The sequence below is a fragment of the Aythya ferina genome, assembly GCF_964211825.1.
Source record: "Aythya ferina genome assembly, chromosome: 1".
Classification (NCBI taxonomy): Eukaryota; Metazoa; Chordata; class Aves; order Anseriformes; family Anatidae; genus Aythya; species Aythya ferina.
In genome coordinates, this window is record NC_140296.1 from 704,210 (window position 1) to 722,255 (window position 18,046).

At 60.2% G+C, this 18,046-nt stretch overlaps 1 protein-coding gene and 1 long non-coding RNA gene across 8 annotated transcripts in view; one reads left to right on the plus strand and one right to left on the minus strand.

Moving 5' to 3' along the window:
- The window catches only part of STIM1 (stromal interaction molecule 1), an 81,590-nt gene extending 64,944 nt beyond the window's left edge, over nucleotides 1-16,646 (minus strand). For 2 of the 7 annotated variants that reach the window (XR_014684931.1, XM_084493736.1), the window contains exon 1: nucleotides 16,434-16,644. Coding sequence is in view for 5 of the 7 variants with exons in the window: in XM_084493736.1 (XP_084349862.1) it covers nucleotides 16,434-16,554 (121 nt within the window). In the remaining 2 variants the exon portion in view is untranslated. Of the gene's footprint in view, nucleotides 1-16,433 lie in introns of all 7 variants that reach the window. The other 5 variants (XR_014684932.1, XM_084493737.1, XM_084493735.1 and 2 more) reach the window with 3 other exon arrangements.
- LOC311421654 lies at nucleotides 9,397-13,253 on the plus strand. The gene is made up of 2 exons (XR_014684945.1): nucleotides 9,397-11,650; nucleotides 12,005-13,253. It is a non-coding gene; the product is annotated as an uncharacterized lncRNA (long non-coding RNA).
- Nucleotides 16,647-18,046: the final 1,400 nt, after the last annotated feature.

Consider the following 18,046-nt stretch of genomic DNA (forward strand, 5'->3'; position numbering starts at 1 on the left):
GCAGCCCCGCGGCCTTGGGGAAGGAGACCCTTGTTTGCACTTCAGCACATCTTTTTTTCCAGTAATTATAATTATGAAGGGTTAATCTGGTCCCTGAGCACTTCATTTGCCTCTTTGGAGGCAACAGCCCTTGGTGCACCGTGCAGCAGAGCACAAACAGCCACATCGAGGAGGAGCAGCGACAGCAAAAGCTGAAACCAATCCCTGCCAGTAGGTAAGCTCCATTCACATCGCAGAAACAACATTTCTCTTCTCCTTGCCAACCAAACGTGCTGCTGGAGCCCAGAACCAGCGCTGCGGTTGCGTCAGCTCCAGGACGGCTCCCAGGCAGCCCGCGCAGCTCGCACAGAGGAAGCGACGCAGCCGGGGAGGAAACCGACGGCCGGCCACGGCCAGCAGCAACCCGCGGCTGGCAGAACGGGGAAACGGCTCCGGAGCAGCCCGAGCTGCTCCCCCGGTGCCCTTTCTCTTGTGCACGCAGCCACGGCGATGTGCGAGTGGCCCTGCCTCGGAGCTCTGCGAGCAGACCCAGAAGAAAGACGTCTGTCAGAGCAGACCTGTGAGCTGCAGCAATCCCAGCCGTGCTGCTAACAGGCAGGGGTTTCTAAATTGTCATAGTTCTGCCCCAAATTAATGTTCGCCAGCGCCGAGTAGAGCAGCGGAGCAGAGGCCCGGGGTGGGCGCAGTGCTGACACGGAGAGGCAGGCGCTGGCGCGGTGCTCGCAGCGGCAGCCACCGTACCGCCAGGAAACCTGGCCTGCCTGGTCGGGAGCCGAGCTGACGCTGCCTTGCTAATAAAGGTTGTTGCTAAAAAAAAAAAAAGGCAGTCCCTGCCCGCGCCAAAAAATCGAGCCTCGGAATCACTAACGGTGGTGGAACACGGGTTAAAGCACTTTGTGCCCCCGTTTTCCTCCCCTGGAAAATGGAAACGTTCCTCTACGAGGGCAGCGGGGAGATTCACACCCTCAAAGCTCCTGGGCAAGCAGTGCATGCAATAAAGGGACTCGTTTCTGCAGGTGAGCAGCCAAAGCAGGCTGGGGATTGCACACAGCAGGCTGCTGACTCCAGGCAAGCAGCACGCAGAAATTAGGAGGCTTCTCACACCAGCGGGGTGCCAGCAGTGCCTCCTGCGCCACGGGGCGCTGCCTTCTGCTGCCGTACGCATGAGACACCCACGCTGCTGCTGCCTGTCACCACATCCGTAGCGTACAAAGTCAGGGAAGTGCCTGGTTTTCTGCACGACGTCGCAAGGCCAAGGGTGCATCAAGCAGGCAGACCTGAGGCTGCTGCCCCCAGCCCGAGATCGTCCCGTGGCTGAAGCCCCCTGCCCTGCCCCGTCCCGTGCTGGGGGCCTGGGTACCACCCGCACACAGCACTGAGGGCACTGCCCGGAGCTGCACGGGATGCAGGGATCACTTTCCAGCCAGCCTTGCATCTGCTCTGCATCCCTTCATCCTTTGCCCTCGGGCTGAAGCACGCTGCTCCGCCAGGCCCGGGCTGCCCGCTGCCGGGAACAGCACCACGCCGGCACGATCACAGGCCGCTTTCGTTCTTTCCCCGAAGACTGTCTTCAAAAAATCTTCAGGGCTATTCATTTGGAGTAATAAAATTGCTTTAAAAGGCAAGCTGATAAGTCATTGGACAACGTGGTTCTTGTCTTCTCCGCGCAGGGAACAGTTTCCACATGATGCAATCCGTGCTTGTGTTCAGTGTTTTAAAGCAACGCTGTTGTGTAAGCGAAAAATGCAGGGAAGAGAACAGCAGATGCCAAATTCGTCCTTAGCACAGCCCCACTGCTACCGCAGCCATTGTTCTGCTGCCTGTTAAATTCCATTGTTTAATCCTTCCTGACTCTGCCCAGAGCCTACCTCTCAGGGATGTTTTCACTTCGACCTGGCAGCGCAGCAGCTGGGGTCCCTCACTCCGTGCTCTCACACGTTGGGATTCACTCACCATACACCAGCTCACCTTTTTCTCACTCACAATTCACCAGCTCACCTTTTTCCCATCGTTTTAAGCCATTTCTCAGCTGTTGCCTGCACTGCTGCTTCCCCCTAAGCATCCTGGAAGGCGATGCCACAACTTTCACAACGTGCTGTGGTCCGAAGAGCTGTCGGGTTCCTGCAGAGGTGCTCAGGTAAGACCCAGCGTTAGGATGGGCTAAAGCAGAGCAGACGGGCAGTTTTCCAGCCGGGCCATCAGAACGAAGCACAGCACAACCAACGATGCAGACAGCACGTTACCTCAAGGCTCAGAGTCTTTAATCCAGATCCAGGCTCCGTTTGCCTTGCACAACCAGAACGCTGCTGCCACACCTGACCACAGAAACCCACTTTTCAGTCCAGGGGCAGCAATTTGGAGAGGATAAAGTAAGGAAATGGCAGGGGAAGGAAGGGACTCCAATTAAGCCCTGCAGCCAGGGACTGCAGCTTGGATCCCTGCAGAGCACAAAGTGCCCCCCAAGGAGCAATGACCATCCTTCTGGAGAGACTCCATCGACGCACGAGGACGTCTCCCCCGAAGGTGAGCTCACCCAGCCACAGCCCTGCTCACAGCAGCAGTTTGCAGGGCCCGGGCTCTCGCCCATGCCTGCGGAGGATTCCTCCTTTCAGCCTCAGGAGACTCAGCCCAGCAGTTTTGTCCCGTTATATGCACACACAGCCTTTAACAAGGTGACACACGTTACCTGCGTGCTGTACGATGTGCACTGGATGCGTGGCTTCCATCTGCACCAGGGTTAATTTCATTACTAGCTCCTGAGATCTCAGCTCGCTTTCCCACCAGAAGCGATGCGATCAATCTCCATCTATTATTTTGAAGTGCCAGGAGGGAAAGTACTATTCAAAGTCACCCCGGGCACAAAGCCACGAGGCTGGGTTGGAGCCTGACCCCATTCATCTTGATTTCAGCTGAACAAACAGCATCTTTTTCATAACCAGGCACTTGGCAGTTGAGTTGCCCCCCGGAGTTTCAATGAGGACAACTCGTGCACGACGCTGGACGGGAACAGGAGGGAGGGTTTGAGACCTGCACGAGAGAGAGCCTGGGCCCCTGAAGGGCTGGGTGCACTTACACGGTACAGCGGGTACCGGGGTGTGCATGGGGTAGAGAGCAAATGAAGCACACCTGTCCCTTGGCACCCCATAAATCCTGCACGAACACCGGTTTGCAGGTACAGAACACGACGCAGAAACCCTTCTGCTCCTGAGTGCCCAGCAGCCTGTGCCTAAAGGTGAGTCCAGCAGAGCATCGCCTTGTGCTTGCTGTTTCCTCCCTCTCCAGCACCTTGCTGCACACCCCGGTGCCCAGCTTGCAGCTGGCACAGCACCCGGACACGATTAGAAATGGAGAAGACATTTTGGGTCACCCACTCCAAGGGGAAAGCCCACGTCGTGGAGCTGGAAGCCCCGAACACAGCACCTGGGCGAGAAGACAGACGTCAGGAATAAACACCAGGCTGAACCAAACCACGTGGCAGCTTACCAGAGTTTATTGGCAACAGGAGCAATCAACTCACCCCCAGCACCGCGTGAGGTTTCGGGCACCACAGCGTCAGAAAGGGGTCAAACTATCAGGGAGCCTCCAGAGGGCTAGGAAGGTGCTGAAGGGTGTGGAGGGCAGGATGTGTGAGGAGCAGCTGAGGGCCCCGGGTTTGTTCAGCCCAGGGAAGAGGAGCCGTGGCAGAATCCCACGCAGCCGCCTTTTAAGCTAGAGAAAGAGAGGATCCCCTCCCTCATGGTGTGCCACAACTCAGCCCCGCACCGTGATTCCTCATGAGAATCACAGCCTGATTAACCCCCATACTACTGATCCAGCCAAATCTGCCATCCTTTATCGTCATAACCCCCCACCAAACAGATTCCCCTCACCACTAAACCTACACCACGGCCCTGAACACGAACCCAAGCTATTTCGACCACTTCTAAGCCCCTACTTATTAGGAATTCCCCTAATCCTACTATCCATGCTCTTCCCAGCTCCATTATTCCCATCACCCAGTAACCGATGGGTCCACAACCGCCTGTCGACTACCTGGTTTGAGGGGAGGCCTCGTGGCACCTGCAGCTCTATTAATTTAGATTAATATATTTTTACTTATTAAAACCAGCAGAGGGGCAGGCGCTGAGCTCTGCTCCCTGGGGACAGCGACAGGACCCGAGGGGACAGCATGGAGCTGGGGCAGGGGAGGGTCAGGCTGGGGGTTAGGGAAAGGTTCTGCACCCAGAGGTGGTCGGGCACTGGGACAGGCTGCCCAGGTCACAGCACTGAGCTGCTGGAGTTCAGGGAGCATGTGGACAATGCTCTCAGACATCGAGTTTGATTTTGGGGTAGTCCTCTGGGGAGCCAGGAGTCGGACTCGATGATCCCTGTGGGTCCCTTCCAACTCAGGATATTCTGTGATTCTCTGAACTCCAAGCACCCACTGTGTATTCAGAAAAATACCACTCAATTTACGTTTAAGTTAATTACGGACCACCACAGCTTCCACCTACAGTAGAGGCTACTTAAGTGCCTGTTTCTGAAGAAGAAAAAATACAACTGGAAGGGACCATTATTTTCCGCATCACAAGAAACAACGCACTGCAGAAAGGTAATAGCCTTAAATATTAAAGATCAAAACAATCTGGTTACTGCACAGACATGAAGATGCTTCAGGAGCAGGGAATTATTGTTCTAGGCGGCTTTAAAATCATTAAACCCTGGCAGAAAGGAGCCATCTGGTCCCTTCTGCAAAGAGCCAAGAGGGAGGCGATTACGGGGACGCTGCCAGCCAGGGCTGAGGGCTGCTCGGGCGCCGGGCTGGGTGAGCCCATGGACAAGGCACCCGCTGCACTCAGAGCTGCACAAAGAGCTCCGTGCAGGGGCTGAAAGGAAGAAAATGTGTGAAATCCTCGACTCCAGCAGCCCGCGGGCCCACGCTGCAGCAGCTGCTCGGCACGGCCGGTTCCCAAAGCCCAGGAGCATTCCTGCAGCCTCGCCGTGACAGACGCCGGAGCGGAGCCAGGGAGGGCAGCCCCAGGGCTCTCCCTGCCCCATGCTCCTGGTGCTCCTGGCTCAACGCGAGCCCCAAGTTTGATTTGCCACGCTTTTGGTCCCCTTTGCTCAGAAAACCAGCCTTTGTGCTGAAAGCTTGTTCTATCTTCCAGGCTTCATCAGCTAGCCTAAAAAAAAGAAAAACTACAAGGTATATCACATTTCTTCCTAAATCCTCTGCCCTGCCCCAAGGCTTTGGAGCAGTCCCACCACAGGAGCACGGCCGCTGGGCGTGCTGGCAGCACGCACTCCCCAGGAGCAGGCACGTCACCCCCAGCACTCCTCTGTGCCAGGAAACAAGTGACGGAGCCGAGCCGTCAGCAGGATGCTGACAGAGCCCTGCTCACAGCCTTTCATCTGCTAGGGCTGCACCCAAAGCAGCCCGTCATTAAACACGTGAGTTACAAGTACCAGCAAAGCAGGACTCTTAGACCTTTAGCTTCTGTTCTCCGGGCCTTCTACCAGCTATTACGGTAGCCACAGAAGTGGAAACGAGTTTTAGCACTCATCTCCAGGCCAGCGTGTCACACGCATTCGTTGCGTTACATGAACACATTGGGGGAGAAAGAAAGTCTCCGGCCTGACTGCTCACCTTGTGCAGCCTGAATCGAGCTCCTTCCCCTCAGCCATGGGATGGAAGCAGTTTCTGTTTTACTGAGTGGCTGTAGCTGATGATAGCCACTCTAGAAAAAGACTGCTCGCTTGCTGCTGACCCACCCAGAACCACTCGTTTGCCCCAAATCTGATTTTTCTTCAAAGCCACCATCGGCGAGTGGCAGCTCCTCGCTGGCTCCCCTGCAGATGGACGCAGCGCGGCCCCGAGCAGCAGCAGCACGTGGTCAGGGCAGAATGAGGGAGAGCTGCAAAGGCTTGAAGCCGCGGGTTATTTCTGGGCCTGCACCAGGGTTACGTGGATTCGTAGTTTAACATCAGCTACATCTGAGAGCTGTGTTTACAGAAGGTGTAGCTCTGACTACCAATAAAATTCGGTGCCAAATCCTAACACAAATACGCAGGGGGGAGCACCGCTCCTGTGGGAAGGCGGAGAGCTGGGGGTGTGCAGCTGGAGGGGAGAAGGCTCCGGGGAGACCTCCTGGCAGCCGTTCAGTACGTAAAGGGGGCTTATAAACGGATGGAGGACTTTTAGTCAGATAGCTAATGATAGGACAAGGGGGAATGGTCTGAAACTAAAAGGGGATAGGTTTAGATTAGAGGTTAGGAGGAAGTTTGTCACTCAGAGGGTGGTGAGGCGCTGGCACAGGCTGCCCAGAGGAGCTGTGGATGCCCCATCCCTGGAGGTGCTCAAGGCCAGGCCAAATGGAGCCCTGGGCAGCCTGGCCTGGCGGGACGTGGAATTGGAGGATTTTTCAGGTCCCTTCCAATCTGAGCCATTCTATGATTTCAGGAATAGAAGTCCAGCTTCCTTCAACTCCTTTTTAACACCTCATTAAATAGAAAATAAGAGATGCTCTGGTCTCTAGCTCTTTAGGCAGGAATTATTTCCAGCATCAGTGTGAGGAAGACGTGCAGCTGCCTCTCCTGTTGCTTCCCACCAGTCGATTTTCCTGCAGTTCCCGGTCCCAGAGCAGAGCAGAGCAGAGCAGCCTCCTTCCTTCCTTGGGCACCTTCTGCAGCAGCCTCCACGCGCACCTCGAGCCGCAGCCGCTGCCAGCCTGGGTCCCTCTGCTTGCAGGACCGCAGGAGCCTGAGGTGGTCTCTTCCAGATGGCCTCGCTCTTACGGCTCCTCTCTTGGGCCGAGCACCCAGCAGTTAATATCCAGCACAATTACTGGTTAGCAGAGTGCTTTCCTCCCTCAGAAACAGAAAATTACGCACGGAAAAGAGTTTTCAAGTTCCGGGAAGGGTTAGTTACCAACAGCCACACGCAGCCTCTATTGAACGATACAGCCTTCTCCTTCTCGCCTCTCAGTGCAGCTTGTCTCCGTGGTACAGCTGGGCTCTGCATCGCCCCAGCAGCCACACAACTGCACCCGCAGCACACACACGGCCTGCCACAACCAAGCAAACCTTCCCCAAGAGCTTGGTAACCTCCAAGGAGTTTGGCCGGGACCGAAATAAAGGAGAGCTCGCGTCACCCCGCGTCACCCCGCGTGCTGCTCCTGAGCAAACACAAAGGGCTCCAGCCCGGGACGAGAAGGCAGTGAACCAGGTCACAGCTTCACAGGGCAGCCTCACAAGCCCTTCTGTCGGGCCGCCTGCTTCTGGGAAGCTCAATCCCAACCCCAACTACTTCCACAAACCCATTTCCAAGCTGCCTTCCCCCCTTGGATGAAGGAGCAGGGAAGGAGGTGTGCAAAGGGCTCCAAACCGAAGGAAAAGCGCTGCTCTGGGGGGTCTGAGCCCTGGGGGCCCTCCCTTTCCCTGGAGGGGCAGAGGGATTTGCTCAGCTGTGGTGGGCAAGAAGCCTGCGTTGGGCTGGGCAGTTCCTCACGCTGTGTTTGTGCTTTTAGATTAGCATAATTTAGATTAGCATAATTATAATGGGTCTGATGCGCCCAGTGCCACCAGTGACAGCTTCCAGAGGCACGCAGCGTGAAACCCGAGTGAAGAAGGATGAACAGAGCCCAGCAGGCTGCCCATAAACTGGGGGAAAAAGCCGTGGTTTTGGGACAATTTGCTGCTTCCATCCGAAGCATTTCGGAAGGCAAGGGGTGGCTCTGGCAGGGCAGCAGAGCCCGCAGGTGAGCAGACGCACGGCCCGGTGCTCGATTTGCTGCAGAAGCCAAGCGGCTTCCCCTGAACTCCCCCACGAGGAATCGCTTCGTGGCGCCCCGCGATGATGGATGTCCGCAGGCTGGGCCCCCGGCCTGACATTTGGGAGAGGGTTCAAGTCCCGGCCCTGCCAGATGACTTCCTGCAGGGCAACGGGATCTCTGCAGGCTAATCCTCCACCTGAAATAGGAAGAGGAGCGCTTCCACGTCCTACAGCACTACGAGGTTAAAGATACCGGAGCCTGCAGCCAACTCTGAGGCGCCTGAAGTGCCAAAGTTCCCCCTGCAGTGAGGGCCCACGGATATTTGGTGGGTGCTGCACAGAAACCACCTTAACTCACGGGTTTCCCTCCTCATCAACCAAGCAGCAAGTCTCTGTCTTTTTTTCTTCCCCTTATTAACCTTACCCGAGCGGATGGCAGTTTGAGGGTTTCCTCCAGCCAAGGCATAACGAGACCAGTCGCAGCTCTGAAGACATCCCCGGCTCCTCGGGCAGCACCACGCTGCCAGACACGAGCAGCACCCCCAGGAGACAGCCCGGGCTCTGATCAGGGCTGGCCGCGGCTCTCGCAGAGCCCCGTGGTGCAGAGGGGCCGTGCCAGCAGACAGCCAGGGGCTACCAAACGCAGGAGGCTGGGGTGAGCCGCTCCCCACCGGAGAGCCTGCCTGAGCGAGTGCTCTGCCTCCTTATAGCACAGCCACAGGGAGCAGAAAAACATCTCAGCCATTTCACCTTGTTAGGCTGAGCGGCTGAAAATAGCCACGGGATGAAAAACAAACCAGCTGGAAACTCATCCGGACGGTAAGGCTGCAGCGAGCTGCAGGCACGGCACGGCGCGGGGACACCACGGCCCCGACTCCAGCTCCCCGTGCGGACCCTCGGAGCGCCTCCAGAAGGCAGCACCGCGTGGTGCTAAGCGAGGGACTCACCTCAGCCAGCACCAGCACCACGAGCAGGCAGCTCTGGAGACCAACTCGCCCCTAACGTGGGCAGGTGAGGTGAAAGCTGCACCTGAAGACACCCACTGCTGCAGAGATGGCACAGAACAGCAGGCTGCTAGACCAACATGACCGCAGAGGGGTGAATCGCACCCTCACCGAGGCACACGGGCACCACGAGGAAAAAAAGCAAGGAGGAAACAACAACTGAGACCCCATCTCCCTTCCTCCCTACCAAGAGCTGTAAGAAAAACTGCCAGAGGACTCGGCACGCTGCGCAGCGTGGAAGAGGGGCACCGAGTGCCCCCGAGTATCCCCTGCCACGTTTTCTTTTAAAATGGTACAAGTTAGAGCAAACAAGTAACAGGAAAACACAATTATCTACAGAGCACAGGGTGCAAGTCTTCAGGAAGCGGTGCCACCCACAAGAAACCACTGAGAGCAGCAGGGCCCTGGGCATGCTGAGCACACGAGGGCTCCAGGAACCCTGCAGGACGATGCTCCCACAGCCCCCACTGATAACAGGGGCTGGAAACGCTCCCCGTGCCCAGCATCAGCCGCCCTCCCCACCCGCTGCCCCACCGCACGGCTCCTCTCCTGCAGGGTCACTGCTGACGTTCCCCCAAATGGAATGGTCGGGGTGGTCTTCGGTCATTTTCGCATAAATCCCTTCTTCCTTATTTATTTACACCCTCCTACGAGCTTAATGCCTGCGTGGAGATCAGGGGCCAGACGCTGATCCTGCTGTATAACACCAGGAAGAGGAGAAAGCCCCGCGGCTGCACGGGAGCTGCAGGGCCCTTCAACACTTCAGCGGCGAGCTGCGACACCACCACCGCCCTGTGCTGACAGCCGCCGCGTGCGGGAGTAATTAACGAGGAGACGCTGCTCCGGGCCTGCTGCTCGGAGCTCCCCCTCACATACACCAAAACCTGGAGATCTTCCGCAGCGAGCACCGGGCCCGCGGGCCGGCACAAGGTGACACACCGAGTTCTGCAGCTTCAGGGCAGCAGGCAGCTGGGCAGCATTAACAACAGCAGCGACCTGGGCAATAACGTCTTCAGAAGTTATGTCTGGCCCCCAAACGAGGTTTTATCCTGCATCTGTTGATATCAAGGAAAAAACAGCTTTTTTTTTGCTTAGTCACAACTTAATTCTGCACTGGCACCCTCCCCGACCTAAACACGCATTGCTTAGCAGCTCTAATCCTGAGCTCTTCCCCCCGGCCTGCAGCACGAAGCTTGGCTCCAGCAGCAAACAAGCAGGCTGTTCATTTACAACTCCGATGCGGAACATTCTTCAAGTTCTCCTGTTTATTATGCTTCCAGCCTCCAAGAATTGCAGAAATTCAGGCACCGGAGCTCGAAAACCTAGAGTAGTGAACTGAGCTGACCTCAACACTCCTCCTTTCGGGGACAGCAGCGCACGGAGCACCTCGCCATGAAGCCAGCGCCTCGCCGCCCCGCACGAGGCACGGAGCGGTGCCTGCTGCCCACCGGTTCCCCCTCTCTCCACCACTTTCTGAAGGCTGGCTGGGGGCAGCGAGGCCTCCTGCACTTCCACGGCCCTGATCTGCATGCCCAGGGCAGATGATTCCTCCTCTGCATGCCCCTGGCCCTGGGGAGGGGGTCGGTGCCCACCGCAGCCCCCAGGAGCAGGCGGTTCCCGAGGGCAGCCCAGCCCGTGCCGATGCCCACGACACACCACGAGTTTGTGTAGTTTCCAACATGGAAAAAATAGGTTACTTAAAAATAGGCCGGTCACGCAAACAAACAAGCGTCTGATACTATTTCATGAAGATAAAACAAACAGGCGCGGACCGCTTGCGTACGTAAGCCGTGCGCAGTGGCTTTAATGACTTCCTTGTGCTCCTCTGGTGACTTTCATACCGAGCCCAGCGCCGGGTGCTCCGTCCCACAGCCGCCGGTGACAAGAAGGGCCAGTGCCACGTTGGGGCACAGCCCTGCCGCCTGCCCCGGCCACCAGCCCCTCTCCCAGGCTTGCAGCAGCGGTGCAGGGAGGCTCCAAGTCAGAGCCAACCCCGCTGTGGAGCTGTGGCCGCGACCTCTGCCCCTGCCGAAGGGCCAGCATCAGCCGCTGAAGGAGGAGCTGCAGTTAGAGGCAGAGTCAGCGAGACGGGACCGCAGGGGCTGGCTGAGAGAGACACGAGGAAAAACCAAAGGCTCGGGGCAGCAGGGCAGCCTCATGCCCTCGAGGAACGCCTCTGGGCTCTGGCAGCGAGCCCTTGGGGCACGAAGGGGGGAAAGGACAGGCCCCAGAGCTGAGCGGGGCCAAGAGGCCGTGCTGCTCACACAGCCTGGGCTGGGGGAGAGCTGCAGGGAGCCACGCAGCCGCCCTGCCCAGCCCAGGGCCCTGCCCAGCCCGGGGGACTCCCAGCCACACGCGGCAGCAAACGCCTCCGGCCACATCTCCCCGTGGCCAGCAGGCAGCCGCAGCCTCCCGGGCTCCTGCCTGCTCCCAGTTTTGTTTCTCCCTCCCCAGCTTTGCTTCACAGCTAAATAAGTCGGGAAGCAGCCGGGCGTTTGAACGTGAAGGTCGTGTGATAAGGACTCCCAAAACCGAAACGCGACGGCGGCTAACGAGCAGTTAAGGGCAGCAGAGGGGTGAGCAGCTTGGACCACACCGGGCAAATGCTGCTGCCTCCTGTAATCAGCCTCCGAGCTTAACGAGCTGCAGCAGCAGTTTTAGAAGCAGGGGATAGCCTCGAGGAAAGCTGCTCCTCTCAGAGGATCGCCTGCTGGTACAGCCTCCTTTTAGCGACGGGATCCACGTGGGATTGCACTCGGTGCCCTTTTGCCTCCCTTCCCTCACGACTCAGCTCTCGAAATCAAACCCAGGGCACTGTGACACGCTTGGCTTGCAGGACCAGCCTCTGGGCAGGACAGGCACCGCTCCGTGCTGGCAGGAGGAGCAGGAGGAGCAGGTAACGTGCACAGCGTCACCAACACGCCCCTGGCACCCTGCGAGCCCGACACAGACAGAGCCATAAAACACCCAAACGCCACCCCTGTGGGGACGGGACGGTTCTGAGAGGGGCAGTTTGAAGGCTGAGGATCTGGGAAGGAGCCAGCACAAGGCTGAATGGAGCCTCAGCCTCCCCAGCCCCAGTGGCACCAGCCCCGTGTTCCTCCCCAGCACCTGCCTGCGGCCACAGCACCGCGTTACGTGGATTGGGGCTTGAGGCAAGGAGGTGCCACTTATGTCCCTGTGCTGTCCATTCAGCCTCCCTCTGCCTACGTTCTCCATGTGGTTAACGTTGGATTCTCCTCTCCCCCAGGAGGACGAGCAGGCCCCAAGTAACCCTGGAGGCTCTCCTCTCACACGCGCTCCGCAGGCACCGGGCCGCGGTCGCTGCCAAGGGACGGGAACTTCTCCAGCTCTCAGAACGCCGGTTCCTGGAGATAAAATTTCTTCCCTGAAAAAAAAAAAAAAAAGCGCAGGCCGTGCCACCCAAGCAGGAGACTCCCTGTTTTCTGGTAGCGTTTCTTTAACGCGTTCCCAGAAGCAGTGGCACTGCCCCAAGCAGGAGGTGTGCGTTGCCAGAGCCGCACCAGCACCGGCTGCCCCGCGGCGGGGAAGGGGCACCCAGCGAGCTGCCTCGGCCGGCCCCACGGCCACACTTCGAGCTGGCACGTCAAAAAACACTTGTCCCTTCTGCGGAGATGTCCTCAAGCTGCCCAGCAAGAGCAGCCTCTGCTCCGTGAAAGTGCCGGCAGGGAACGGCTGCAGCTAGAACAAGAGGCACGGTAACGAAAGCCTCGGAGCCTCGGGGACAGCGCCGCTTTTTGAAAGCGTTTTGTTTAAAAGCAAGAAAAAGCGAGCGGGTCCAGGTACCTCACGAGCCCCTCCAGGCCTGTGGGAAAGGTGAGGCCATGAAGTTATTACAGAAACGGTGACTTCGGAGGAGTCAGGTCACGGAGGGCGAGGAGCAGCAGGGAGCGCCCAGTTCCACACCACCTCGGGCACCCCCCTGCCAGCACCACCAGCACCCGGCTGTGCAGCTCCCTTGCTGCCGTGCACGAAATCAGAGGTTCTGGCAACAGAACAGAGGACAGGCGCGGATTTTGGCATCGTGGTGGGTGAGGTGAACGTGAAATAGCATGAAAGAAATGCAGTGACAATGCTCCACCAGTTAAACAACCAGCAACCACAGCACTCAATATAATATTTAAACCAGGAGATGTAGAGGTAACCGCTCCTTGGGGTGCTCCCACCGGTGATGGTCACCACGCGGTGCTTCCAGAAGGCCCCGTTACGGCCACGTCCTGCTGTGGTCACACCACAATCATCCAGAAAACATTTTTTCTTTATCCTGATCAAAGCAACGAGCAGTTAGAAGCTTGTGGCTGCAGCCCCCGTCGGCACACTCGCTTTGTTATCACCGATATCCTCTCTGTGTAGCTTTCCCTCAGAGCCCTACAGGTCACCAGAATGGTTTTGGGCACCTGCTTTCGGGTTCCCTCTGACACCACCCACACACTGCCACCAGCACGTGGCAGCCCCCAGTGCAGCTGGGGCACGGCTCTGCTCTGCCAAACACCACTCAGACAGGAGCAGAGATGATCCAGAAACCTCAGGGTCTAGGAACCCCAACAGGGAGGCAGGTGTGGAGAAGAAGGAAGAAAAAGAGGAGGTGCTGCTGCACAGCACAAACACGGGACAAATCCTGGTCCCATGGCAGCCCCAGTGCCCCTGCTCTGCTCGGGGCTGATCCTGGCTGGACCCCCCCAGGCTCCTGCAGGATGCAGAAACGGGGTAAATCCACACCCAGCTCAGCCCCTGCCCAAATAATGCCGGCAGAGCAGGGGCTGGAGCCCAGCACCAGGCCACTGGGAGCACACGCAGAAGGGGGCAGGTACAGCCTGCCACGCACATGGAGCATCCCACAGAGCACTCTGAGGGGCACAGACTGCGATTTCCCTGTGGCTGGAAGGAGATGGGGCTGGTGGCAACCTAACAGAGCTCAGGTGAGCGGTGCCACGGCCAAGGAAGCCAGAAAAGACACCACCACCCCCGGCACAGCCCCTGCACCTTCCCCGCATCTCCAGCGATGTCCCTGGCAGCGATGACAGGAGAAGAGGAGCAAGCTCAGCCACACCAGCTCGGACCATCGAGGCGCTCACCGCGTTCACTGCGATCCCATGCACCAGTTCCCGAGGCTCAGCAGAAGCGCCGTGCGTGCTCCCCCCTGACGTAAGCGGCCGCGACGCGCGGCTGAAGGCCACGCAGACAGCAGGACACACGAGCCTGTCCCCACGGGCCGGACGGACACCGGTGGCCGTGAGGTCCCAGCAGGGAGCTGCAAAGAGGAGCGGCCCCTTCCTGGCAGCGCCGCTGGTTTCGGCTCCGTCCCCGCCGCCGGCAGGGGGGCGTGCGAATGGCACGGCGAGAGCCCCGGGCCGGGCGTGCAGCCGGACGGGCTGGGGCTAAAAATAACCACGTGTGGGTGAAAACAATCCTACCGGCAGGCCGGCCGTCAGCACATCCTGCGCAACGCGGGGCGGCCGCTGCCCGGGCTCCCCGGGTCACGGCGCTGCTCGGCGAGGTGTTCGCGGGCAGCTTCGGGACCCCCTCGCCGCCCCTCCTGGCTCCGCGGCACCGACCCACGCAGCGAGGCTCCCCGGGCCTTACGAAATGGCTCCTGCCCTTTTGAGAGCAGCCCAGCGTGAATCTGATACCGGCACGGGAAGATTAAGGATGAAGCGTTCACCAGCAGCCTGTGAACGAGTCGAAGCCAGAAGAAAATCTGATCTGGTTTTCCCCCAGAGCCCGGTCACCAGCGCTGACTTTGCTCCACAAAAACCGCTCTGCTCAAACCCTCACTCATAAACCTTAGGACCCAAACCATGCACAAACGCCCAGCAAAGCGCATCGCTGTGCCCGTGGGGTGTGCAGAGGAACACCAGCAGCCGAGCCTGAGCAGCAGACAGCACTGAGGCCACATTTCTGCTCTGGCACACAGCCTCCCTGCATCTCCTGGGACACGGCACCCCCTGCTCCAGGGAAAAGTGACCAGAGCCGTCCAATTATTTTTTTTTAAAATCATTAAAATCGTGGCATGTCAAACAAATAAATAAACGGAACCCTTTCACTTTCGAAAATGTGTCAAACACCCGCCCCTGCTTCACGATAAGAGCCTGTGCTGCTGGGGACGGGGAGAAAAGCGGTGTGCTGCTGCCTGGGGCTGCTCACTGTGCCAGGCTACGGGCAGTGGCCCTAAAAGTTAAAAAGCAAGTGGCCACACGATCTCAAAGGGCACGCTTACATTAAGGTGTGTTACCAGAGTGCAACAAGCACCACCGAGCCCCCCATGCACGGCGTGGCTGTGCCAGGAGCTGCCGGCCTTCAGGCTGAAGGGCCCCGCTCCGTATGAACGCGTGTCTGGGTTTGCAGCCTGCGAGGTGCCACGTGTTGCTCTGCAGCACTGCGCGCCCAGAAGGAACCAGAATGTGCCAGCAGCGAAAAGCCAACGGCGTGGAGAAGAACGAAGCCCTCCTGCAGGAAAACCCCACCTGTGGGCAGCCTGGGCAGCAGGTCCCGGGACCCGCGCCCTCCCCGCACCGACGGCTGCGAGGGAACAGCGAGGCAGCAGCTGAATCACCAGGGCCGCCACACTTCTGCAGGGCCTCCAAAAATAACTCACCCGAAAATTCCTTGGAGGCATAAACCTTGCTTCATCAAAAGGACGGCAGAGATCCAGTTTCCTTAATGGAGCGGGCTGGATGCGAACCGGCTTAAGGACTTTAAGCTCACATACGGGGGGCACAAAAACAACTTCCAGCAGAGCAGGCAGCACACGGGCTGCACGAAGCAGAAAGGTGCCCCGTAAACCAGGCTGCTGGTGAGGTGAACCCAGCTCCCTGCACACCAGGCACCAGGTTCCTGACAGCTCACCCCATAGCGGGATCCCAGCGACTTTCCACGTTACCCCCAGCCAGCCCCAAAGGCCTTCAGGGTGTCTGGCTCCATCCAGGCACCTTCACCCCACAGCGCCGAGCCCCGCTGCTGAGCCGGGCTCCCAGCAGGGCCAGGACACGGCCCAGCCACGGGCCTGAAGCAGGGCCCATGCCCTGAGCCAGGCACCTCCCCAGGGCCCCAACCGATTCCCGGCCCCGAGCAGCCCCAGACCCCGGGGCACGGCTGCGGGCACGGCCGGGGGGAGCCTTGCCGGGGGGGTACCGGGGGGAAATGGGGCTGAGAGGGGAGCACGGGGTGGCCCCGCTGAGGCGCTGGGGGGGTGCCCGGAGCCCCGGGGCCCGGCTGGGCGGCGGGCACAGAGCGTGGGGCCCTCCCGGGGCTGTGAGGGGCTGAGGGGCTCTGAGGGGGCTTTGAGGGGACCCTGAGGGGGCTCTAAGGGAGCTCTGAAGGGGCTGGCGGGAGGCTGAGGGGGCTCTGAGGGGATCCTGAAGGCTCTGAGGTGGCTCTGAGGGAGCCCTGAGGGGACCCTGAGGGGGCTCTGGGGACTGAGGGGGCCGTGAGGAGGCTCTGAGGGGGCTGTGAGGGGGCTGAGGGGATCCTGAGGGGGCTCTGAGGGGGTTCTGAGGGCGCCCTGAGGAGGCTGTGAGGGGGCTGAGGGGAGGCTGAGAGGGCTCTGAGGGGACCCTGAGGGGGCCCTGAAGGACCCTGAGGCGTCTCTGGGGGGACTGAGGGGACCCTGAGGAGGCTCTGAGGGGGCCCTGAGGCCGTTCCCGTCCCCGCGTCCTCACCCGCGATGGCCGCGTCCTCCAGGTGCGGTGCCGGGGCCCGTTCGCCGCGGCCGTGCTGCAGGAGGAGGACGAGGAGGAGGCCGCACAGCACGCAGAAGGCGGCGGCGACCCGCACAGCCATGGGGCCGCTGCTCGGGGCCGCTCGGGGCCGTTCCTCGGGGCCGCTCCGCCCGCCCCGGGCCGGCTGCGGGCTGAGGCCGCTCACGCAGCGGGGGCGGCGCGGGCCGGCCCCCCCCCGCCCCCCGGGGTGGTCTCTCCCTCCGCCCCCCCCCGCGCCCTGCCCCCGTGGTCTCGCCCCGCCCCGCCCCGCCCCGCCCCGCCCCGCCCCGCCCGTGCCGCCGCGCGCTCGCTGACAGGGGGCGGAGCCAAGCGCCGGCACGCCCAGCCAATGGCGGGAGGGCTCCTGGCCACGCCCCCTCCGCTCCCTCTCCCCCCCTCCCCGTCTCCCGCCGCTGCCGCTGAGCCGCGGCGCCCTCTGGTGGCCGTGAGGGGGGGGTGAGGGGGCTGGGCGCGAGGCGCGGCGCGGAAGCTAAGCAGGAGGGGCCGCGTGTGAAGCTTGGATGGGTGACCAGTGCGGGTGGAAGAGGGGATGGGAACCGCTGTCCCCCCCCACCCCGCTCGCCCCCAGCCTTGTGGCTTCTCTGGGCAGGAACGGCCGGGGGGGGTCCTACAGGTGTGGGGGGGCCTCTACAGGTTGGGGGTGACCCCTCCTGCAGTGCCCAGTGTGGAGCAGAGGGGCAGGATCCCCTCCCTGCGGCCCCGTGCAGCCCAGGCCCCCCGCAGCCCCCAGGGCCCCCGGCTGGCTCCCAGCACCAGGGCACGGGGATGGGATGGGGATGGGTTAAGATATAGGATGGGATGGGGATGGGATGGGGATGGGATGGAGATGGGATGGGATGGGATGGGATGGGATGGGATGGGATGGGGATGGGGATGGGGATGGGGATGGGATTGGGATATGGGATGGGATTGGGATGGGATGGGATGGGGATGGAGAGGGGATTGGGATGGGATGAGATGAGGATGGGGATGAGATACAGATGGAGATGGAATGGGATGGGGATGGGAAAGAACAGGGATGGGGATGGGGATGGGGATGGGGATGGGATGGGATGGGATGGGGATGGAGAGGGGATTGGGATTGGGATGGGGATGAAATATAGATGGAGATGGGATGGGATGGGGATGGGTTAAGATATAGGATGGGATGGGGATGGGATAGGGGTGAGGATGGCTTGGGGATGGTGATGAGGATGAGGATGAGGATGAGGGTGGGGATGGGGATGGGGATGAGGATGGGATGGGATGTGACGGGGCCGGGATTCACGTTGGGACCCGAGATGGGGACGTGTCCACAGCACCCCCCAGGCATGGGACCCCCCCCCCATCCTCTCAGTGCCACCCAGCAGCCCCCCCCCCGCCCCATCCCTCCTCTGGGTGGCAGCAGGACCCCGCAGCGCCCTGCCCTGCTCCGGGGGGGGGGGGGGTCAGGATAGGGGGGGGGGGGGGGGCTCAGGAAGGGGGGGGGGGGGTGTTGCAAAAAGGGGGCGTTTGCCCCCCCCGGGGGATCCCCCTTCCCCCCGCCGTTCCCACGCCCTCCTCCTGCGGTGCCC